The sequence below is a fragment of the Amblyomma maculatum genome, chromosome 8 (assembly GCF_055883805.1).
Source record: "Amblyomma maculatum isolate TAMU_Amacu chromosome 8, ASM5588380v1, whole genome shotgun sequence".
Lineage (NCBI taxonomy): Eukaryota > Metazoa > Arthropoda > Arachnida > Ixodida > Ixodidae > Amblyomma > Amblyomma maculatum.
The window spans coordinates 57,340,152-57,365,106 of NC_139351.1; the positions used below are offsets into that span (position 1 = coordinate 57,340,152).

A 24,955-nucleotide genomic window follows, 5' to 3' on the forward strand; every position below is an offset into this window, starting at 1 on the left:
TAGTATGTTTTTGTTGATTGTGAAGGTAGCGAATCGTGATATGGTACCGCACACAGTACTATAGTTCGTGGTCTGACAGACCGGATCCCACTTCGATATAAGCAATTATGACTGGAGAAATGTTGTCTTAGAAATACTATATCTAAAATGTTAGAGCTGGATCCTTGTACCCGAGTGGGTTCAGTTACTATATGGGGTATATTAAAAGAGAGCATGATGTCAAACAGAATATCTGCGCTAGGTGAGCTGTGGTGCAGTGTGTGCCAGTTTATATCGGGTAGATTTAAATCGCCTAATAGTATCACCTTGTTTCGCTTTACATGCTGCTTCATATACACGTGCGATGATTGTAGCACATTAAAATCAGAAGGACTACAGTAAATGCATCCCACAGTGAACGTGCTATTAGTAAGGCAAAGGTTTCAAAAAACTACTTCAACTCCCTCGACCTCAGGCAGTGTAATGAAAGGGATTTCTTTTTTACCAGTAAAGCAACGCCTTCGCCTCAAGTTGATCGATTTTTGCGAACAATGATGTAGTTTGGGGGAGTAATTTCGAAATCATTGATATCTTTCTGTTATGCCTTTAAATGCCGGTTCGTAAGCTATTATTATTGATTCGAGGGGACTGAGTTTACCAATAACACTTCGAGCATTAACATTAGCGAAACGTATTTTGAACGTTGTGTACGGCGTGGGCTAAGGGTCCGTGCACCGATGTCCTGGTTTTTTGTGCCGTTTGAATTTACCGTTACGGGTGACACGTCATTGTTTCCTCGTCCCAAAAATAAAGAAAACTAATAATCTTTAGTTTTTCGTACACAAATGATACCTTATCATCGGATACCTATGATACCTTCCTTGGTTTTTCATATTCCCACAACTTCTTTTTAATGCTTTGAACACGCGGTAAAAGGTCCTCGTTGATGGTGTAGGCACGGTCTTTGAGTTTGCGACAGCTATGTAAAATTTTAGTTTTCTCTCGGAAGTCTAACAGCTTAAACATTAGTGGTCTAGTTTTGTTCGCCATTGGTTTTCCTAGCCTATGTTAACGTTCAATAGACACTTCCTCTAGTTGCAAGGTATGCTTAATGACCTTTTCATTTATTGCGCGTTCCAGAGATTCGTAATTTTTTTCCTCGTCTTCCGGTATGCCGTACACAATGAGGTTCAATCTTTCTAGACTGATTCTCTAGATCGTCTAACCTCAATTTTTTGCAGGCTAGCGACTTGTTTAGTGCAGGCTGAAACATTCTCTTTAAGGTATGCTAACCGTTTTAGTTTTTTATCGGCAGATGTCAGTCTTTCTTCCTTTATTATCTTTTTGCCTGCGTCGATTTGACTAAGTTATTCGGCAAAGTCTGACAAGTCGGGCCATTATCAAGCATCATGCTGACGCGGTTGCCATGGAGACAGCCGCCACTGATATTAATGCGCATCCTAGCAAAAAACAAGCATTTTTAATGATTTCTAAATAGTTGTCGGTGCAAGTCGTCGTTACAAATATCGTTCATCACAAGTCATTTTAGTCAATCCTAAGCATTTTCAGTCATTTTCAGTATTCATTAGAAGTCATCTTTAGACATATTTGCCATTACTAAGAATTTTATTCATTTCTAATCAATTTCAGTTGTTACAAGTTGTCATTAGACATATGGGTCATTACAGTGATTAGTAGCCATTATAACCTCTACCAATCATATTTTATTTAATACAGTGAACATTTCCTGATGATGTGATCGGCAGTCACTTTCTGTCGGCGCCACATGAGCCTAAGACCGCGTTATCCTTAATATTGAAATTATTTGAGGGTTCAAAGGGAGAAGATTGACAGCAACCAAAGCCCGTGTGTTGTTATTGACCACTAAACTTAACTTTGGGAAACATTTCAGTCGTTAAATGTTGTCATTAGACATATGGGTCATTACAGTGATTAGTAGCCATGATAACCTCTACCAATCACATTTTGTTTAATCTGTTTTCATACTGTGAACATTCCCTGATGATGTGATCTGCCGGTGTAACATGAGCCTAAGACCGCGTTACATCCAAGGAGACAATTAAAAGCAAGCAAATCCCGCATATTATATTCACCACTAAACTTAACTTTGGGAAACCTGCTAACATATATGAGATGAATTTTTAAATCTGAAATGCTTACACCAAAGGGTGCCATCAGATTGCATAATTAATTTATTATTAAGAATCTGTCTGTCACAGTGCACACAGTTGTAATCAAATTTAGTTCTGGAATTACACACCATGACGCGACCATGCCATTATGAACACCTGTTGTCGTTGTTTTTGTGACTATAGGAAGAAGGAAATAAAAATGCACGGGCCTGCTACTGGCTCTGTAGCTGAGTCACCTCCGCTGCCTCGTGCGGAAAGGAAAATGAAGAGAGAGATAAAGACGCGCTGCAACAAGAGCCATCGTTCACCACCTAAGCGGTGGCGGGTGCAATGACGGCCTACAGCACAGCCTACAACACATAAAATTTGGTGGCTGCCTAGCCCCCGCCGCAAGTGGCGTTGACCTACCGTCCCAGCTCCATAGGGACAGGAACTGCCACCCTTCACCACCTCCTCCGCGATGAACACCTGATTGCGACCGCCTTGAAGCCCTTCTTGCTCTCTTCTGTCCTCTAGAAGCGGTCCTCTACACAGAAGCCGCGCGCGCTTCCTTCGCGCCACGTTAGTTAAGAAAAATGTGCGCCGAATTCGTGATAGCGATAATGGTGCAATTGGTTCGCCATTCAATAATCATTTTAAAAGTGTTTTACCAAATATAGTGGCTTATTGACCACATTCCAGAATTTCGCATGCCCTTGCCTTCAATTCCTTATTTGGTCATTATTGAGGCTGGTGTTTGTAACCTGTTACTGAAGTTTGCCGTAAAAAAGTCTCCTGGATATAGTGACATACCTAATGCCTTTTTGAAGCGCTACGCGGAATGGTGCTCTATTTTTATGTCATAAATATCTGTATGAATCTTCAAAACCGGACGACTGGGGAAATCTAATCATACCTATACACAACCGGCAGATTGCACTAACCTCAACACCCCCTGCAAAATTCTTGGACGCATAATTCGCAAGCATTTAATCCCTTTTCTTCACACAACGTCGTTTCAAAAGGACAGCACGGGTTCACACACCATTACTTTATACCACTCAGCTTGTGCAAACAATTTTTATGAATTTTTCGAAGGCTTTGATAAAGCGTCACACAGCAAGTTATTTCACAAATTTGAGTCCTTAATAAAATAATAAAATACTTCCTTAGATTTCGGCTTTCCTATGAACCCGACATCAATTTGTTTCAATCAACAGCACATCTTCTGCTACTGTACCTTTGGTTCTGGTGTTCCTCAGGGGTCCGTACTAGGCCCTCTACTGTTTTTGCTCTCTATAAATGACATTGTTGGTAATATTTCTGCTCGTATTAAAATGCATGCATATGACTGCGAGCTCTACAGCACTATTAACACTTCCCAAGACCATATTAAGTTAAATAACAAGTTTTCAAAAGTAATAGCATGGTGTAAATAGTGGCGAATAAAATTAACTATGAAAAGACAATATTCATGCGACTCACCCAGAAGAAGAGTCCCCTTTGTTCCAATACCCCACTAACGACATCACGTTTTCAGAAGTAATGCAATACAATCACCTTGGTCTCTTGATTGCTTATAACTTATGGACAATACGCATCGGTAGTGTGTCAGCTAGCGCCCTCAGTAAACTGTTTTTTTTAGATTATCAAAACCAGCTACGCCAACCGTAGGATCTCTCGCACACAACACAATAATCTGCCCAACGCTTGGATATGCCGTCATAATTTGGGAGCCGTTCACCGCTGCAAATATTGACAAACTGGAGCGCATCCAAAAAAAAAGGAAGATTTTTAAATATGGTCGTGGTTCAATTACGTAAATGCTTCCACAGTGTGGTTTTTGTCCACAGCGAGAGGCATCGCATTTGTGGGTTGATGTTCTTTCAGATATTAAAAAGTCATTACAATATTGATACATCAGGAATTTTCACTTTTTCAACTGTTGCAAAACGAGACGACATGCAAAAAATATTAACGCCTCTAACCTCAAGAGGTAATCCCTTTAAGTACCCACGAAACATTGTTGATTGGAGTAACCTCACTAACCGGGCAGACACGCAGAAATCCTGAAGATCATAAAGCACCCTGAATAATCCACCAGTATTGTTCATTCTTTCGGTATGCCCAATTGTGTGTATGCACCCAACCTGCTAAGGTGTCCAACAGGGACCGAAGAATGCATAAATAACTAAAAATAAAAACCAAGAACAGCAGGTCGAGCAGCTAGTTTACGCATGTGTGCTATGTGCAGCGCCAAAGTGGAGAAACAATATACGTTCGCCTGAATAGATGATTTCGATTTTTCGCTATAAAAACTAGCAGCGAATTAACTCAATTTCTTTAACGAGTTAACGGAGCGATAACTCGGTTTTTCGTGGTTTAGCATCTTTTGGGGTTCTACTCGTCGAGATGTTTTCATTAACACACAGATATGACTTGATATTAAATAAAGATAAAATTTTCCTCGCATTATGTAACTACGGTAATCGCTCATGACTTGTAATTAGTAGAAAAATCGTACTCAGTATAAATCAACATATACCTTCATGCTGTAGCATGAATTTTATTTTATTATCACATATACCAATTACCTGAAATCTAGTACAATGATACTTGATATAAGGCGCCCAATGGCTAAAGACGATGCTGCAGCATAAAGATGGTTTTCGTGTCGCATTTAACTATTAACTAAACCTCCCAATTAATTCAATGCAGCTGCGCTAGACATAATCAATTTAACGATATATGACGATGTTGTAGCATAAAGTTCAACTTGCAACCATTAAGCTTTTTATTTGCATACGTGTATAATCAGTGAAGTTCAAATATAGTCGATCTGAGCTATTCAATATTAGAACACTATACGCTTCTATTACACTCAATATCATACAAAATGATACAACCATTGTGTTCCTAAGACTTAATCGAAGGTTTAATACTGAGGCAGTGCTGAAGGCCAATCGGACCCAGTCCACCTTGGTGCTCCTGTTTTGCAACTAGTAGTGCCTGTGGTTTAAAGAAATATTACATGGTCTATTAAGTTTGGTTTGGATTGTAGCATTTAACGTCCAAAGTAACTCAGGCTATGATAGGCGCTGTAGGGGAGGATTCCGGAAATTTCGACCACCTAGGGTTCTTTTGCGTGCACTGACATCGCACAGCACACGGGCGCCGTGCTTTTTGCCTCCATCGAAAAGAAGCCGCCGAGGCCGGGATTCAACCCGCATGCTTGGGAACAGCGCAGTAACCACTACGCCGCCCCGGTCGGGCGGGTTTTTAAGATATCTCTCAAGAGATTTACGGGGACAGTAAGTAGAAGTCATTACTAAGCATAATTTACACATTTCTAATCAATTATAGTGGTTAGATATATTGGTCATTAAAAGCATTTTTTAATGATTTCTAATGAGTTGTCTGTATGTGAGGTTCTTTTCTTTGGGCACGTGGGCAGAGTGGGCACGGGGGCAGAGCTTGCAGCATGATGTTTTACGCTCATCCTCCTACAATGCAGGTTCTACTTGCGCTTTTCGCGTTTTGGCCGTCAACGTCATCCTGTGGCTTGACACATGTTACAACGCCCCTTGGAACATCAAGCACATCCAAAGTCGAAAGTGATACGATGCCCTTCTTCAGCCGAGTTCCTGCCGTGATGCTCGCCTACGATCTACCAGCCGCATCAACCATGTCATCATCTTCGACAGCCGATACAAGTGGACCGCCTGTCTTTTCACCTTCAGTGGGCACGGGGGCAGAGCTTGCAGCATGATGTTTTACGCTCATCCTCCTACAATGCAGGTTCTACTTGCGCTTTTCGCGTTTTGGCCGTCAACGTCATCCTGTGGCTTGACACATGTTACAACGCCCCTTGGAACATCAAGCACATCCAAAGTCGAAAGTGATACGATGCCCTTCTTCAGCCGAGTTCCTGCCGTGATGCTCGCCTACGATCTACCAGCCGCATCAACCATGTCATCATCTTCGACAACCGATACAAGTGGACCGCCTGTCTGTTTCACCTTCAGTGGGCACGGGGGCAGAGCTTGCAGCATGATGTTTTACGCTCATCCTCCTACAATGCAGGTGTGTAAAACCTTTCCATTATTTACAAAGAAATGCGACGACCCCTTCCTTTTACTGTTCCCGTGCCCACAGGTGTTCTGTGAAACAATTTGCGAGTGCTTCTCTGTGGCGCTGTTATTGCTCTGCTCCGGGGACATTGAGTCCAACCCTGGTCCCAATACGCGATCCGAATCACTTACGGAAATCGACTCATTGCCGGACGATCCTGCTGAGCAAATGAACACTCTTTTTCGTTTACTGAAAGATGTTCACTCTCGTTCACTGCAAACTTCGAAAAGTCACGTTGAATTGGCGGCTGATATCAAAGCTATCAAGAATAGTCAAAAGAACATGGAAGCTAAAATCGCCAGTATTCACAAAAGAATAGACGACCTAGAAGAAAAAACCAAAGTGTTCGAGCAGTACGACGCCGATTTTTCCGCTATTCAGTCTTCTGTACATGAAATATCAACGCAAAATAACCAATTTCAATCCCGGCTCGATGAACTAGAAGACCGATCGCGTAGAAACAATCTAATCTTTCATGGCATTTCAGACAGTAAAGAATCTTGGCAGGAAACTGAAGCAAAAATAACATCGCTTCTAAACTCGTCATTAGTCACATTTTCAGCAGACTCAATTGATCGTGCGCATCGCCTAGGTTCCTTTGCGCCTAATAAGTGCCGTCCGATCATTGTTAAGTTCGGCAACTACAAAATAAAAGAAAAGATACTTGCAATGCGTAGTGATTTCAAAGACAAGGACATTGGTGTTAGTGAAGACTTCTCGGCCTCTACCCGTCTCGCCCGTAAAAAATTAATCGAGTTTGGCAACGGTCGGGATGGGTCTCCCAAGTTTAAATTACGTTACAACAAACTGCTTCTAAACCACAAGTGCTACATTTACGATCCCATTTCTTGCAGTGTTAAGGAAACCAAGTCAAGCGATAGCAACGTTAATACCGATGCTACCTCGTTTATTGAAGCCGCAACATAGGAGAGAGTGAGGGGTAGTAGCCATTTAAGAGTAGCTCCCGTTTCTGTTCTTTTTACTAATATTAGAAGCGTGGTTAATAAATTTGATTCCTTATCGTCAGCAGTCGACTCTAGTTCTGCAAACATAATCGTTTTGACTGAGACATGGCTTTCTGCACACATACAAGATTTTGAAATTTTCGAAAATGCGCGTGACTTCACAATTTACCGTTGTGATCGAAATGGCCACCGTGGAGGGGGCGTTCTTGTTGCTATTTCAAGCGACATTCCCTCATTGCGCATCCAAATAGACACTAATCTAGAAATAGTCTGGTCACTAGTAACCCTAGGTCATGTGAAAGTGATATTTGGTGCATGTTATCGCTCCCCTTCATATCCCTCTACATTTAATAACGACATTCATGACGCCATCAACGCGGCTTGTGCATTATATCCTTCGTCCCCCCTATTCTTGCTTGGTGATTTTCATTTTCCAAATATTACTTGGAACGATCCTTTTCCTAGCTTGTTATCCTTTTCAGCCCAAGCCAAAGAATTTCTAGACGTTTGTTCTATTTTTTCCCTAACACAATTGGTATCGCGTCCCACAAGAGTCACCGACCATGTTGCAAACACCCTGGATTTGATTCTAACTAATCGGCCTAACTTAGCTTCTGATATTATATTTCTACCTGGTATAAGTGATCACTCGTTGCTAAACTTCAGTCTCAGCCTGGATTGCCCTAAGCCGAACAAAAAAGCAAATTGATTCTTGATTACAAAAAAGCCAACTTTGAAGCTATCAATAGAGAATTATCGGCCTTTCTGGACAATTTTTTGACTAACTTTCATGACAGTACTGTTCAGACAAACTGGGATAGTTTTGCAGCCAAGGTAAAAGACTTAACTGAAAGATACGTTCCAAACCGCACCATCATTTCAAATAGTCACGCCCCGTGGTACAACGGTCATATCAGACGCCTTTCTAACCGAAAGAAACGCTTCTATCGTGCAGCTAAAGCATCGCCTACTAATTCACGTTGGACGGCTTATAAACTAGCTTCTTCAGAGTACATCTCCGCCCTAAAAAGCGCTAAGCGTCATTTTCTTTCCAATACTTTGCCTTCCATGTTGAAAACTAACGTCCGTAAATTCTGGCGCGTAGTTAACCCTTCCTCTGAAAACTTAATTATATTACAGAACTCGTCTGGCCAACAGGTTTCCAACACCCAATGTGCATCTTTCTTAAACGATATATTTGTTAAAAATTTTTCAAGCGCTCCTAGTCCTCACTTTCCTGAATCACAGAACTACAACTACCCGACCATGTTCCCAATTTTGGCAGACGTAGCTGGTGTTGCAAAACTTATTGAAAATCTCGACTATCATGCTTCTCCCGGTTTCGATTCTATCAACGCTAAATTTTTGAAAAACACTTCCACTTATAGTTCCATCATACTAACAAAGATTTTTCAACAGCCTCTTGACACATGTACATTACCTACGCAATGGAATATTGGGAAGGTGGTTCCTCTTCATAAGTCGGGAAGCAAAAACATTGCCAACAATTATCGTCCCATCTCTCTAACAAGTACATGCTGTAAGTTACTAGAGCACATAATCTTCAAAGCAGTGACAGTATTCCTTGAATCAAACTCGTTCTTTACAATGGCACAACATGGTTTTCGTAAGTCGTACTCATGTGAAACTCAGCTCTTATCTTTCACCCATAAACTGCACCACATTCTGGATCGATCCTCATTCGCTGATTGCATATTTTTAGATTTTTCTAAGGCTTTCGACAAGGTTTTTCATAAACTGCTGCTTCACAAACTTCGTCATCTTAACATTGAACCAAACGTTTTAAAATGGATTGAATGCTTTCTTACTAACCGCTCACAATTCGTATCAGTAAACGGTCATAACTCTTCGCTTTCTGATGTGAACTCCGGTGTACCTCAAGGATCCGTACTAGGACCTTTACTCTTTTTAATTTACATAAACGACCTGCCCTCTGAGATAACTTCTAACATGCACCTCTTTGCCGATGATTGCGTTATTTTCCGTGAAATTAAAAACCCAGATGATATTAACTGTCTTCAAACTGATCTCACTGCGATTGTTACCTGGTGTGAAAAATGGTTAATGCAACTTAATATTAGTAAATGTAAATGCATGCGTGTAACAAGGATTTCTAATGACTCGCATGTTTACTATTTGAATAACGTTCCTTTGGAATCAACAAACTCATATAAGTACCTGGGCATAATTATTTCATCTAACCTCACGTGGACAACCCATATTGAATATGTAATTAACAACGCTAACCGCATGCTTGGTTACTTACGCCGTGCCTTTTCGAGAGCTCCATCGTCATTAAAGTTATTGCTATATAAAACACTACTACGCCCTAAATTAGAGTATGCATCATCTGTATGGGATCCAGGTTATGAAAAACTAATCACCGCTATAGAACTTGTTCAAAATAACTCCGTCCGTTTCATTTATTCTAATTACAGCCGAACCGAAAGTATTACAGCCATCAAGTCCGACCTTCAACTTCCATCATTAAGATCACGTCGCAAAATATCTCGCTTAGTCCTGTTCCACAAGCTCTATCATCATCCTAGCCTGAGTGACGAATTCTTTCTTCAACCTCACTATGTATCCCATCGCATTGACCATCATCATAAAATCGGCCTCGGTAGATGTAATACACACGCTTTCTTACAGTCATTCATACCCCGAACATCGACTGAATGGAACCACCTTCCCGCAGATATTGTTTCCATCAATGATAACTCAAATTTTCGTGCTGCTTTAGCTAATATTGTATACTGACAGGACTTTTGCACTGCTTCTTATTGTATCTAATTTTTTGTATTTATTGTTGTATTTTAGATATTTTTGAAATTCATACCCTTGTAAACGATACGGTTATGCTTATTTTGTTTTGTTGTTAACCCACTCCCCTCTTCAATGCCTTTACGGGCCCTGAGGGTATTGTAAATAAATAAATAAAATAAATAAATCTTCTGGCCACCTTGTTCTGTGGCTTATTCAGAGACAGCAATCTAAATGGATGACCAGACCGACCAGTTTAACGACGAATACTTTTATGTACAGACATGGACGGGACAAGAGTAGAACGAGCAAGTGGGACGATGACAAAACACAAATTGTCAAAAAGCCAACAAGTTGTTGGATGGAGAAGCCGGTGAACACGCCCCGGGTAGTCAGAGTTTTGAAGGGTCGGTGCAGTAGGGCCTCGGTAAGCCCAGCGGAAGGCTAGGCCACCGGACGGGGCCCAGTAGAGGCAAGAGGCCTCGAGTTGCCTTTCCACGGCCGATGCGTCAGGCCTCCCCGACGTGCCTGGGCTCAGCACGGCGCCGAACGCTCGTGCCAGTGAAGAGCTGGCGCTGTGGCACTCCCGGGCCCGACCACCATTCCGAGTTTCGTGGACGACAGGAGAACAGGACAGGATACGGCCGGCAGGCCCCAGGTCTGGATCCCCGGGTCAGGCCTGGCAGAAGACGCACCGCTCCGAGCTACTTGGACAGCCGATCGGCTCCGCTGCTCGCCTGTTCTCCCCTGCTCGTGCCTCGCGCTCCTCGAGCCAACCTCCACGTTTTCCTCTTCTGCTTTCTCCAAACGTGGTTTTCTTCGTCGTTTATCCAATTGTCACACGTTCTTCACACTGTACAAGTCGTAGTTAAAAAAAATGCTGAGGCTTAGCTAAGGTTAAGCCTAGTCAGATGCGAAGCATATTGGTGGCTAGGCTTGGAAATGCACGGTTTTTCCTTGGTTAAACTCGGCAATAGCACGACTCGCTCATCTCGAAAATACGGTAGTATAACTGTGTTACCGACACACAACGAACATGACGAACCCCGGGCCAACGTTGATCAATTACCACTACGCGAATATGTACGGCTAGCCGCCTCTTCAGCACGTCGTTTCCTCCGCGTCTCCTTTTCCCTTTCTCGCCTTGGTCGTTCTTGGTCAAGTCGCTGCCGTCGCTCTTCAGAAGTTTCCCGGGCACGCCTAATTCGTTTCGTAGCATTCCAGCGTTTCGAACTGGTAGAAGCATTGTCAGACTCACTGGCCGTACTAGTGGAAGCATTGCTGACAAGTTAAGTTCCTCGCTTTGTTCTTCAGTTGTAGAACGTTGTCGCCGAGCCGCATATTGAGCACGCCGCTTGGCTAGACGTTCTTCACGCTCTTCATCGGTCTCTGTAGCACGCCGCAGCTTTCGCTTCTCATTCCAACGGGCAGCCCTGTCTTCAAGAGGCATCTCAACCCCGTGTGTGCCTAGCAGAAGTTGTTGTGGCTGTAGGAAGCAGGAAAAGAAAATGCACGGGCCTGCTAATGGCTCTGTAGCTGAGCCCCCTCCGCTGCCTCGTGCAGACAGAAGAGAAAACACAAAATAAAGAAAAGGAAGAGGGAAAGAAAGACGCGCGCCGCAACAACAGCCGTCGTCCACCACCAGCGGTGGCATGTGCAATGACGGCCTACAACAGATAAAAATTCGGTGCCAGGCCAGCCCAACCGCAAGCAGCGGTGACCCACCTGCACCAGCCCCATATGGGCAGAGCACTCCTCCCTCCTAGCAGAAGTTGTTGTTGTTGTGGCTGTAGGAAGAAGGAAAAGAATATGCACGGGCCTGCTACTGGCTCTGTAGCTGTGCCACCTCCGCTGCCTCGAGCCGATAGAAGAGAATATAGATAAGAAAGAAAAGGAAGAGGGAAAGAAAGACGCGCGCGGCAACAACAGCCGTCGTCCACCGCCAGCGGTAGCGTGTGCAATGACGGCCTAGAACAGATCACAATTCGGTGCCAGGCTAGCCCCGCCCCAAGCGGCGGTGACCCAGCTGTACCAGCCCCATCAGGGGAGATTTCTCCTAGCAGAAGCTGTTGTTGTTGTGGCTGTAGGAAGAAGGAAAAGAAAATGCACGGGCCTGCTACTGGCTCTGTAGCTGAGCCACCTCCGCTACCTCGTGCAGATAGAAGATAATATAGAGAAAAAAGAAAAGGAAGAGGCGAAGAAAGACGCGCGCCGCAACAACAGCCGTCAGACGCACCCTCCTTATATACTGCCGCTCCGGCATCACGTGTTCACTACAGCGCACTTAACGGTAGAAGTGGGAAGCGCATTAGTAGCGACGCCGCGCTCGATCGCGCGAGCCGGCTGCCCATCTCTCCTCTGCTCTGACGTCACGCATCACGTGGTACTCCTTGGTAGCGACGCCGCGCTCGGCAGCGCGAGATGCAGCCCGGTCTGTCCTCTGTCGTGATGTCACGCATCACGTGGTTCTCCTTGGTGGCGACGCCGCGCTCGACGGCGCGAGATGCAGCCCAGTCTCTCCTCTGTCGTGACGTCACGCATCAGGTGGTAGGTCATGAAAGGTCAATTCTGGCGACACCGCCGCGCTCGAGGAGCTGAGGCTTAGCTCTAGTAATATGCTTCGCATAAAATATCGTTCATCACAAGTTATTTTAGTCAATATTAAGCACTTTCAGTATTCATTAGAAGTCAACTTTAGACATATTGGCCATTACTAAGAATTTTAACCACTTTAATCAATTTCAGTCGTTATAAGTTGTCGTTAAACATATGGGTCATTACAGTGATTGGTAGCCATTATAACCTCTATCAATGATATTTTGTTTAATCTGTCTTCATACAGCAAACATTTCCTGATGATGCGATCGGCGGTCACTTTCTGCCGGCGCCACATGAGCCTAAGACGGCATTATTCTTAATATTGCGATTAATTGAGAACTCGCAAAAAGATGCCACAGCATTAAAGTCAGGAGACCAACAGCAACCAAAGCCGGTGTGTGGTTATTGACGACTAAACTTAACTATGGGAAACCTGCTGACATACAAGAGATGAATTTAAATCTGAGATGCTTACACCGAAGGGCGCCATTAAATTACACTATTAATTTATTAGTAAGATTTTGTCTGTCGCAGTGCACACAGTTTTTATCAAAAATAATTCTGGACTCGAACACCATGACACGATTATGACATCATAAACACCTGGACGTTGTTGTTGTTGCTGTGGTTGTAGGAAGAAGGAAAAGAAAATGCACGGGCCTGCTACTGGCTCTGTAGCTGAGCCACCTCCGCTGCCTCGCGCAGACAGAAGAGACAATAGAGCAAAAGAAAAGGAAGAAGGAGAGAAAGGCGTGCCGCAACAACAGCTGTCGTCCACCACCAAAACGGTGGCGGGTGCAATGACGGCCTACAACAGATAAATATTCTTTGGCAGGCTAGCCCCCGCCGCAAGCGGCGTCCCAGCGCTGTCCCAGCCCCATAAGCTTCCAAGCACTAGCGCTTTCATGTCATGCTGACCACCTTCAAGCACTTGCTCTCTTCTGTCCTCTAGAGGCGGTGCTTCCTCCTCCCCCATAGCCGAGCTAGATTACAGCGCGGAGGGGTCGCGAGCGTTTTGATGGAGTCGAAACGAAGTGGCGTTCGTGTGCTGTGCGATGTTAGCGCACGTTAAAGATCCCTACGTGGCCCAAATTACTCCGTAGCCCTCCACTACGGCTCCCCTTCTGTCTTTCCACTTTAACTCCCACCTTCATCCTTCCCTTACGGCGCGGTTGAGGCGTCCATAGAAAACACGTGAGACAGTTACCGCGTCTTTCCCTTTCTATAAATTAATCAATGCAAGGAGGCTCTACTCCGACGCTGCTCACCCAACCTTCTCGGAGACTTATCAACAAGCCTGCTTTTTGTTTGTTTGTTTTTTGTGCAATTAGAATGGGGGACGGCGCTGTGTAGTCTGCCTGGTTCTCTTTCTCCTTCCTAGGAAATCTCCACTGCTATACACATCTCAACCAGTCAGCCCAAACTGCTTTTTTCGCCATTTATGTATCGCATCGCAGTCGTCCTGCAGCACGAGCGCTAAGCTGGCCCGCTAATATTACGTGAGTAATTGCTGCCAGCCTCTTTTTCATGGATGAAATATGGGGACTCCACAAAAGATTTCGGTCGATGATAACTCCCACAAAGCGATGGCTGCTGTCGTAGGGTATTGTTTTTCCATCAATGCGTACGGTGTAAGGTTTACATGTTCTTGCGAGTAAATGCAACTAGCGAACACTTTTCAGTTGATATCTGTAGACCTTGCAGGTGGAGGTAGGCCGCAACTATACTTGCCGCTTTTTGAAGCCTCGCTCTAACCTGTGGGCGCGTAACTCCTGATGCCTAGATACAGATGTCGTCGGCATATATTGAAAGTAGCGCCGATTCTGTTAAGTCGACAAGCCCGACACGAGTAAGATTGAAAAGCGTTGGGCTTAGTACTCCGCCCTGTTGGACTCCACGGGAAGTGAAATGAGAAGATGTTGGGCCATCCTCAGTCTGCATAAAGTGCGATCTGTTGAATATAGTAACTGCGTATCCAGCAAAAAACACGACCGCCAAGCTCGGCAGCTTCCAGAGCGTCCAAAATCGCCTGGTGAGTGACGTTGTCATATGCGCTCTTTATATCCAGGAACAATGCCGCGGCTAAGCGCTTCAAAATTTTTTAGCGTTTTGCAGATGATACCAGGACTACCACGTTGTCAATCGAAGAGCGTCCACGTAGAAACCCTGACATAATATCCGGATATATGCGGTAGCGCTCTAGGTACCATTCAATACGTGTAAGCGGCATTCTTTCAAGTACTTTACCAACGCAACTAGCCAGTGCAATTGGACGGTATGATGTCAAGCCCAGAGGCGATTTGCCAGGTTTCAGGAGCGGAACTAAACGACAGCATTTCCACTCGTCTGGAACTGTACTCTCACTCCATGATTTGTTGTAATATTCCAAAAAAGCGTGCTATTCAATCAGGGTATTGTTAAAGTGGAGTTGAATTGGATAATCTGTAGACTTATTTTAGGACGGAACGTGAATTTTATTTCCTTAACATTCAATTTCAATTTATTTGCAGCAAGCCACATATAACTTCATGTAGCCACAAATAATCCAAAAAGTGTGCTATGCTAGCTATGCAAACGTATCCCTTAAACCGCCCCTCTAGCATTCCCCGACGAAGCCTGACCAGAGACACTTGACAATTCAAGCTTACAAGAATTTCTTTCCATGACTGCCAACACTTTATCTCAGAGTGCGGCTTCTCGTCTCTGCATCCAAGTTCAGTCCTTTCTTGCGTATATGGGCTCCGTTCGAAGGCACCCTCTCCACCAAGGTCCTCCTCTCCAGGCATTTGGCTGATCCCTCTTCCTCAATCATTCATTTTTTTTCAAATTTCCGAAGGAAAGAATCACGACGAGTTATTAGAACGTGACGGCCGTTACAGGCGTCGGCCATCGCCCCGAAGCGCGAACAGCAGTCAGCTGTGCCCCTCAACCAAGCCCTCCACCCTCCGGGCTGCGTACTCTCATCAAGCCAGCGTTTCTCCCGCTCCTGCCGCTTCCAAGCACCGGTCTTCTGGCTCCCACCATCGCTCCGCTTCCCCTGGTCTGAGGATGTCTTTCGTCCATTGTCACCCGGCGGAACACAGGGCACACACACAAACAGCCAACCTTTAGTTTTACTAGTACTCCGCACAAGACACAGCGCGCACGACAGTGTTCATCCCGTCAGGTTAGCCTTCTTTAATTGACACCACGTTCAAACAATTACTGTGCTACGTTGCCCCCGTGAATGTGATTATAACTTAGGAATATTAAAATTTTTATTATGAAACTTTTTTGATATGCTGCCCCGGAGTGCGAACACATTTTGGTGCATTTAAAAAGCCTACTATGTGTCATATATATTTAATGAGCCGTCCGGCTAAAATTTTAACATGAGCACTCCAAGTCATATATGTGGTGCCACTGGTAAGCTTGAACAATTGTGAATCCATGCTCGTCGAAAGCAACGTGTCGAGGGGCATTTGGGGATCAGGGCCGTAGATTCATGCCAGCTTAGCAGTAATGGGCTATTGTTGCACAACATACAATCCCATTTGAGGCATTGGCGTATCACAAAAATTATTGTCAAAACTATAATAATAGGCAAGAAATATATTTTATCCTTTTTTAAATGACGCGGAAATTTAACATATTGGGTGAAAGAATGAGACAGAAAAAATTCGGGTGTGAGTGGTTTAGGTTTAAGTGCGTGGCAAGAACGGTGATAAAAATAGGAAGCCTTAGTTTTACCAGGTTATTAGCATAGCGTGGCATCCGAGATGTCCGTTTTGGAAAGCACCATAATAATAATAATTGGTTCACAGGGAGGGAAAGGCGCAGTATCTCTCACACTTGTTTTTGTGGACACCTGAACTGCTCCGTAAGGGAAGTGAGGAAGGTGGCAGTGAAAGTGGAAAGAGAGAAAGAGGAGCCGTGGTGGAGGGCTACGGTGTAATTTCGACCACCTGGGGATCTTTAACTTGCGCTGACATCGCACAGCACACAGACGCCTGAGACGCCTGAGCATGATACGATTTCGTGACCTGCTGCTTCGCGACACCGCAAAGGGCGCACACATCACCACCGCTTTCATCATCATCGAACTAGAGTGCTTTTGGCTGTCGAAACAGCTCTGCATATAGACATAACTACGAGACAATCTTCCTCGCTGAAATAATTGCACATATTCATACCTGAAAGTTGTTCGAGCTAATGTACACAGAGAGCGGTAGCAGATCAAAGGGGCAGAAAAAACTCGAAAGTCGGCTCTTAGATCATTCCAATCTTGTTGGGTTGTCGTGAACCGAGTCTCACGGCAGTGTGAATGCGGCTGGCTGATTCACACTGGCGACTCGCGGAGGTCGCACGACGAAGTTTCGTCGACCAGCGACAACCGCCGATTGAGATCGAGTGTTCACACCAGCGTGCGACTCGCTTCACGACAACTCTCATTCGAACGAGAATTGAACAAAGAGCGCGTCTTTTTGGCCTCAGCTACCGCGCTCGTGGTAGATCAGTTCAGACTTCTTTCAGGTATGAATATGTGTAAATGTCAGCGAGGAAGGAGATCTTATGGTTACCTATGCCAATGTTTAATTCTGTTTCGGCAGCCAAATGTGCTCTCGTTCAACGAAGTTCCGGTATGCCGTACACAATGAGGTTCCATCTTTCGAGACTGATTCTCTAGATCGTCTAACCTGAATTTTTTGCAATCTAGCGACTTGTCTAGTGCAGGCTGAGACATTCTCTTCAAGGTATGCTCACCGTTTTAGTTTTTTATCGACAGATGTCAGTGGTTCTTCCTTTATTATCTTTTTGCCTGCGGCGATTTGACTAAGTTGTTCGGCAACGTCTGACAAGTCGGGCCATTATCAAGCATCATGCTGACGCGGTTGCCATGGAGACAGCCGCCACTGACATTATTGCGCATCCTAGCAAATAACAAGCAAGGCGTCATTACAAATATCGTTCATCACAAGTAATTTGGTCAATCCTAAGCATTTTCAGTCATTTGCAGTATTCATTAGAAGTCATCTTTAGACATATTGGCCATTACTTAGACTTTTAACCATTTCTAATCAATTTCAGTCGTTACAAGTTGTCATTAGACATATGGGTCATTACAGTGATTAGTAGCCATTATAAACCTCTACCAATCACATTTTGTTTAATCTGTTTTCATACAGCGAAAATTTCCTGAAGATGCGATCGGCGGTCACTTTCAGCCGGCGCCACGTGAGCCTAAGACCGCGTTATCCTTAATATTGGTATTATTTGAGGATTCAAGCGGAGACGATTCACAGCAACCAAAGCCCGTGTGTGGTTATTGATCACTAAACTTAACTTTGGGAAACCTACTGACATATACGCGATGAGTTTTTAAATCTGAAATGCTTACACCAAAGGGTGCCGTCAGATTCCTTATAAATTTATTAGTAAGAGTTTGTCTGTCGAAAAAAGTCGTAATCAATTTTAGTTCTGGAATTCAACACCATGACACGACCATGACACGCCTGTTGTCGTTGTTTTTGTGGCTGTAGGAAGAAGGAAGAGAAAATGAACGGGCCTGTTACTGGCTCTGCAGCTGTGCCACGTCCGCTGTCTCGTACGGACAGGAGAAAAAATAGAGAAAAAAGGAAAATGAAGAGGGAGAGAAAGACGCACGCCGCAACAAGAGCCATCGTTCACCACCTAAGCGGTGGCGGGTGCAATGACGGCCTACAACAGAAAAAATTTGGTGGCTGCGTAGCCCCCGCCGCAAGTGGCGTTGACCTACCGTCCCAGCTCCGTAGGGCCAGGAACTGCCACCCTCCACCACCTCCTCCGCGATGAACACCTGATTGCGACCGCCTTGAAGCCCTTCTTGCTCTCTTCTGTCCTCTAGAGGCGGTCCTCTACGCAGAAGCCGCGCGCGCTTCCTTCACGCCACGTTACTTAAGAAAAATGTGCGCAGAATTCGTGATAGTAAGAATGGTGCAATTGATTCGCCATTCAGTACTCATTTTAAAACTGTTTTACCAAATACAGCGGCTTAATGACCACATTCCAGAATTTCGCATGCCCTTGCCTTCAATTCCTTATTTGGCGATTACTGAGGCTGGTGTTTGTAACCTGTTACTGAAGCTTGCCGTAAAAAAAGTCCCCAGGATCTAGTGACATACCTAATGCCTTCTTGAAGCGCTACGCGGAATGGTGCTCTAACATTTGTATGTCATAAATATCTGTACGACTGGGGAGCCCTAATCATACCTATACACAAAAGAAGTCACGTGTTCAAAATTACCGACAGATTGCACTAACCTCAACACCCCCTGCAAAATTCTTGGACACATATTTCACCAGCATTTAATCAGTTTTCTTAATGAACACAACGTCGTTTCAAAAGGACAGCACGCGTTCACACACGATTACATTAAACCACTCAGCTTGTGCAAACAATTTTTATGAATTTTTCGAAGGCTTTGATAAAGCGTCACACAGCACGTTATTTCACAAATTTGAGTCCTTAATAAAATGAGAAAATATTTGCTTTGATCTCGGCTTTCTTAAGAAATCGACATCAACTTGTTTCAGTCAACAACACATCTTCTGCTTCTGCACCTGTTGGTTCTGGTGTTCCTCAGGGGTCCGTGCTAGGCCCTCTACTGTGTTTGCTCTATATAAATGACATTGTTGGTAATATTTCTGCTCGTATTAAAATGTATGCATATGACTACTTGGTCTACAGCCCTATTAGCACTGTCCAAGACCAAAACAAATTAAATACAGAGTTTTCAAAAGTAATAGCGTGGTGTAAATAGTGGCGAATAAAATTAACTATGAAAAGACAATATTCATGCGACTCACCCAGAAGAAGAGTCCCTTTTGCTCCAATACCGCATTAACGACATCACGTTTTCAGAAGTAATGCAATACAGTCACGTTGGTCTCTTGATTGCTTATAACTTATGGACACTACGCATCGGTAGTGTGACAGCTAGCGCCCTCAGTAAACTGATTTTTTTTAGATTATCAAAACCAGCTACGCCAACCGTAGGATCCCTCGCACCAAACACAATAATCTGCCCAACGCTTCGAAATGCCGTCATAATTTGGGACCCGTTCACCGCTGCTAATATTGACAAACTGGAACGCATCCAACCAAAAGGAAGATGTTTAAATACGGTCGTGGTTCAATTACGTAATTGCTTCCACAGTGTGGTTTTTGTCCATAGTGAGAGGCATCGCATTTGTGGGTTGAAGTTCTTTCAGTTATTAAAAGGTCATTACAATATTGATACATCTGGAATTTTCGCTTTTTCAACTGTTGCAAAACGAGACGACATGCAAAAAATATTAACGCCTCTAACTTCAAGAGGTAATTCCTTTAAGTACCCACGAAACATAGTTGATTGGAGTAACCTCACTAACGACACGCACACGCAGAAATCAAGAAGATCATGAAACACCTGGAATAATCCACCAGTATTGCTCTTACTTTCGGTATGCCCAATTGTGTGTATGCACCCAACCTGCTAAGGTGTCTAACAGGGACCGCAGAATGCATAAATAACTAAATAAAAACCAAGGACAGCAGGTCGAGCAGCTAGTTTACGCATGTGTGCTATGTGCAGCGCCAAAGCGGAGAAACAATATACGTTCGCCTGAATAGATGATTTCAATTTTTCACTATAAAAACTAGCCGCGAATTAACTCTACTTCTTTAACGAGTTAGCGGAGCGATGACTCAGTTTTCCGTGGCTTAGCATCTTTTGAGGTTCTACTCGCCGAGACGTTTTCATTAATACACAGATATGACTTGACAATAAATAAAGTTAAACTTTTCTTCGCATTATGTAACTATGGTAATCGCTCATGACCTGTAATTAGTAGTGAAATCGTACTCAGTATAAATCAACACATAACTTCATGCTGCAGCATGAATTTCATTTTACTATCACAAATACCAATTACCTGGAGTCTAGTGCAATGATATTGATATAAGGGACCCAATGATAAAAGACGATGTTGCAGCATAAATTTGGATTCCGTGTCGCAGTTAACTAATTTATAAACCTCCCAATTTTTGCAGTGCCGCTGCGATGGACATAACCTGTTTAACGATATATGACGATGGTGTAGCATAAAGTTCAATTTACAACCACAGTGAACTGATTAACGTTTTTATTTACATACGTGTATAATTAGTGAAGTTGAAATATAGTCGATCTAAGCTATAAAATATTAGAACACTATACGCTTCTATTGCATTCAGTATAATACAAAGTGATGCAACCATTGTGTTCCTAAGTATAAATCGAAGTTTTAATACTGAGGCAGTGCTGAAAGCCAATCGGACCCAGTCCACCTTGGTGCTCCTGTTTTGCAATGAGAAGTGCCTGTGGTTTAAAGAGATATTACAGGGTCTCTTAAGTTTGGTTTATTTGGTTTGTAGGGTTCAACGTCCCAAAGTAACTCGGCCTTTGAGACACGCCGTAGCACAGAACTGCAGAAATTTCGACCACCTGGGGTTCTTTAACGTGCACTGACATCGCATTGCAGCGCGCCTTTTTTTTTCGTCTCTATCGAAAAGAAGCCGCCGAGGCCGGGATTCGAACAAGCATGCTTGGGAACAGCGCCGTAACCACTGCGCCACCCCGCGGGGCGGGTCTGTTAAGATATCTCATAAGAGATTAACGGGGCTAGTAAAGAAGTCATTACTAAGAATAATTAACACATTTCTAATCAATTTAGTGGTTAGATATATTGGTCATTAAAAGCATTTTTTAATGATTTCTAATGAGTTGTCGGTACAAGTCGTAGTTAAAAATGTCGTTCATCACAAGTCATTTTAGTCAATATTAAGCATTTTCAGTCATTTTCAGTATTCATTAGAAGTCGTCTTTAGACATATTGGTCATTACTAAGAATTTTAACCATTTTAATCAATTTCAGTCGTTATAAGGTGTCTTTAGACATATTTGTCATTAGTGATTTGTAGCCATTGTAACCTCTACCAATTGTATTTTGTTTAATCTGTCTTCATACAGCGAACATTTCCTGATGATGCGATCGGCGGTCACTTTCTGCCGGCGCCACATGAGCCTAAGACGGCATTATCCTTAATATTGCAATTAATTGAGAACTCGCAAACATTATTTTAAAGATACCATAAACAGAATTTATTGGGTACATACATACATACAAAAACGCACATTACTCACAAAACAAAACACTATACAAAACACTATAGGTTACATATGCATAATAAACTAAATATAACATGATTCCCCAGGGAGGGGAAAACAGTATAAACCAGGGCGGTTCTAATAAAGGACGACAGGCATCTCAAGTCTGCTGCCTCGTACAACATAGAAGCGCGTGTTCCAGCGCCACACAAACCGCGTCTCGCCGTCAGTTTCTAACTGTCCAGACAGATACATCCAGACGACGAGGCGCAGCCTCTGCAAGGCTGGGTTCATTGCTCGGGCGGGAGTCCGGCGCCCCTCAGCGAGGCACCTGCGACGCCACAACACAAACAGAACCACACTGAACACAAGGTGTTCAAAAAGGTTGCGCCTGCGCCTGACGCCGGGGTTCATGCAGACGTTAAACATCCTATATGCGAGCCGCCACATTGTTCTCGCAACTACACATTCGCAGGACTCCTCTCGCCACCGTTTTGGTCGTTTGCGCCATGGAGGACATGGCGGCCAGGAAACGAAGACCTCCAAGGTGCTGCAGGTACTGCAGCCCCTCTACTCTGACAACCTCCTCGATAGTGTCCATGAGGCTGTCCGCCGGAACAGCTTTCGGCACCGTGAATGTGAAGCACTGAGCCTTGGACGGACGCAGTGCCGGGGCTAGTCGTTCCACAACTCGATCTAGGGCCCGGACAGCCACGATAGGAACGCGACGCCGGCCAGGCGGGTCTTCCGGGAGGAGTGCAGAAACACTTCGATGCGTAGCAGCTCAAAGGATGATTTCACGCCAACACAACCAACTAAATATTACCCTACACGGAGGTGGCTTTCGACAATGCTTGGGACATTTGAACAAGAAAATGGTCATGGGCTCCCCTAGAGCGGGAACGTCCATATGGGGGGGGGGGGATCTCCAGGTTTACCGAGTCTTCGGAATGTCAATGCAAATAGGAGACATCCCAATTGCGTTGGCATACAAAAGACCCGGCCGCACAAGAGATCAGCCGATCTGGCAGTGTCGTGACAGTGGCGTGAAGGTCCAGAGCCGGAGCACCGAGCCCTCACGCCAGCCATTCAGGGCACCCAATCATCCGAAGGGCAAGGGGGACCCAAGCATTCCCGGAAAGGGAATGGTTAAAGGCTGGTTCTAAGAACCATGACATTGAGTAGAATCCCGACCCCAAGCATCGATCAAAGCGCAACACTTGGCCAAAGGCTGAGATATACTGACCGTATATTTGATCTTAGCCAAAATATATATTTGATATATTTGATCTTAGCCAAAAGGCCGAGAAGCGATGCTTCACCATCACAGTGAAGAGACCTACTGCAACCAAAGCCGGTGTGGGGTTATTGACTACAAAACTTAACATTTGGAAACCTGCTGACATACAAGAGATGAATTTAAATCTTAGATGCTTACACCAAAGGGTGCCATCAAATTTCACTATTAATTTATTAGTAAGATTTTGTCTGTCACAGTGCACACAGTTGCAAACAATAATAATCAGGACTCGACCACTATGACGCGATTATGACATCATAAACACCTGGACGTTGTCGTTGTTGTTGTGCCTGTAGGAAGAAGGAAAAGAAAATGCACAGGCCTGCTACTGGCTCTGTAGCTGAGCCACCTACGCTGCCTCGTGCAGACAGAAGAGAAAATAGAGCAGAAAGAAAAGGAAGGAGAGAAAGGTGCGCCGCAACAACAGCCGTCGTCCACCACCAAAATGGTGGCGGGTGCAATGACGGCCTACAACAGATATTCTGTCGCAGGCTCGCACTGCCGCCAGCGGCGGTGACCTACCTGGTGGTGGTGAAAAACTTTATTTAGTGGAGCCGCGAAATACTCGTTAAAAGGGCTGGGCCGGCTCCTGATCACAGGTGGTGGCCAGCAGGCAGTGCCTGACGGCGACCGCTTCAGCCCAGTCGACTAGTCTCTTTTGTGGAGCCGGTTCTGAGCTGGAGACCGCGATCTCCCAAGCCCCGTTGGCCGTAAGGCGCCATTCGGCCGGTGGTTGAAACTCCCGGCATCTGAACAAAATATGTTCGAATGTAGCTCTTGGGGCCTCGCAGAGGGAACATTCGGACTGATGAGTAGAGGGGGAGAAGAGTGCCAGCAGTGCTGGGGAGGGAAATGTGCGGGCTTGAAGGTGTTGTAGTGGTTATTTATTGTATGTACAAAAGGAAAGAAAAGATGTTTGCCAGCCCCGGTATCTGCTATCTTATATCTGAAGCACCTGAACTGGGGCGGCGGAAATAAAGGGATAGCGAGGAGAAGGTAGAGGAAATCAAAGAGGTGAGTGATAGGGAGAAAGAAAAGAGTAGGTAAAAATAAAAGAAATATATACACTATGGTACAGTATACAGTAGTTTGCATGAGGCCCACCCGCAAATGTCTTAGGTCACTGAGTACTCGGCACGTCGGGCGGGCCTCCGCAATAGCTCCACGTCCAGGCAACTGTTCACTACGCACGCACTTGCACACTGTACAAAACACTGACGGCTGTCGTGGGCGATCAGCCGTTATTGTGGGAAATAGCACACGTGGAGCGTTCAGTCCCAGCGCGCACTATCTGGCGAGGTGAAATAGGCGGGTCATCAAGCCCGCCTGTTCGATGTACTCACACAAGCTCACGTGTGCTCGCTCGCGGACGCGCGCACAGCCCGGCGGCCACAGGAGCACAGCTACGCTGTCCGGGATTACCCCCTGCGCTCTGTAAGCCGCCAGCAACTCACGTCGTGGTTCGGCTAGCGCGGTGCAGCGCAGTAGAAGATGTTCGAGAGTTTCTACCTCGCCACAGCCGTCACACACGTCACTATTGGCAAGTCCGTGGCGCATCCGTCGTTCCCCAGGCCACACACATCCAATGCGTGCACGGAGGATCATTGCGCGTTGCAGCCGAGTCAGCGAGCGGCCGCTGACACTGTGAATGCGCTCACCTCTTGCGATGCGTGGGTCGGGGTGCTGCGTCCGGAGGTGATCGTCGATTACCGCACGCACATCCTCCAAAGCGAGTTGCTCGTCGCTAGGAGGGAGTTCATGTGCTGCGGTCGCGAGCTCGTCGGCACGTTCGTTGCCCTCTATGCCGCAGTGCCCGGGGATCCACTGTGCCCGTATAGCGCAGCCACGCTCCGCCAAGTGCTTGAGACGTGCGCGAATCTGGCACAGCAGCGGAGTTCCCCGGCCGGTGGTTCGAAGGCG

The 24,955-nt window shown here is 45.0% G+C and overlaps 1 protein-coding gene across 1 annotated transcript; it reads left to right on the forward strand.

The window, feature by feature from the left end:
* The first annotated feature begins 6,188 nt into the window (after window positions 1-6,188).
* LOC146181213 (uncharacterized) lies at window positions 6,189-7,550 on the forward strand. The gene has a single exon (XM_084577865.1). The coding sequence runs from the start codon at window positions 6,189-6,191 to the stop codon at window positions 7,167-7,169; it is 981 nt and encodes a 326-aa protein (XP_084433991.1). The 3' UTR covers window positions 7,170-7,550.
* Window positions 7,551-24,955: the final 17,405 nt, after the last annotated feature.

Bases quoted from the DNA above. Each gene is read 5' to 3' on its own strand.
- LOC146181213 (XM_084577865.1), top strand. From the start codon at position 6,189: ATGCAGGTGTGTAAAACCTTTCCATTATTTACAAAGAAATGCGACGAC.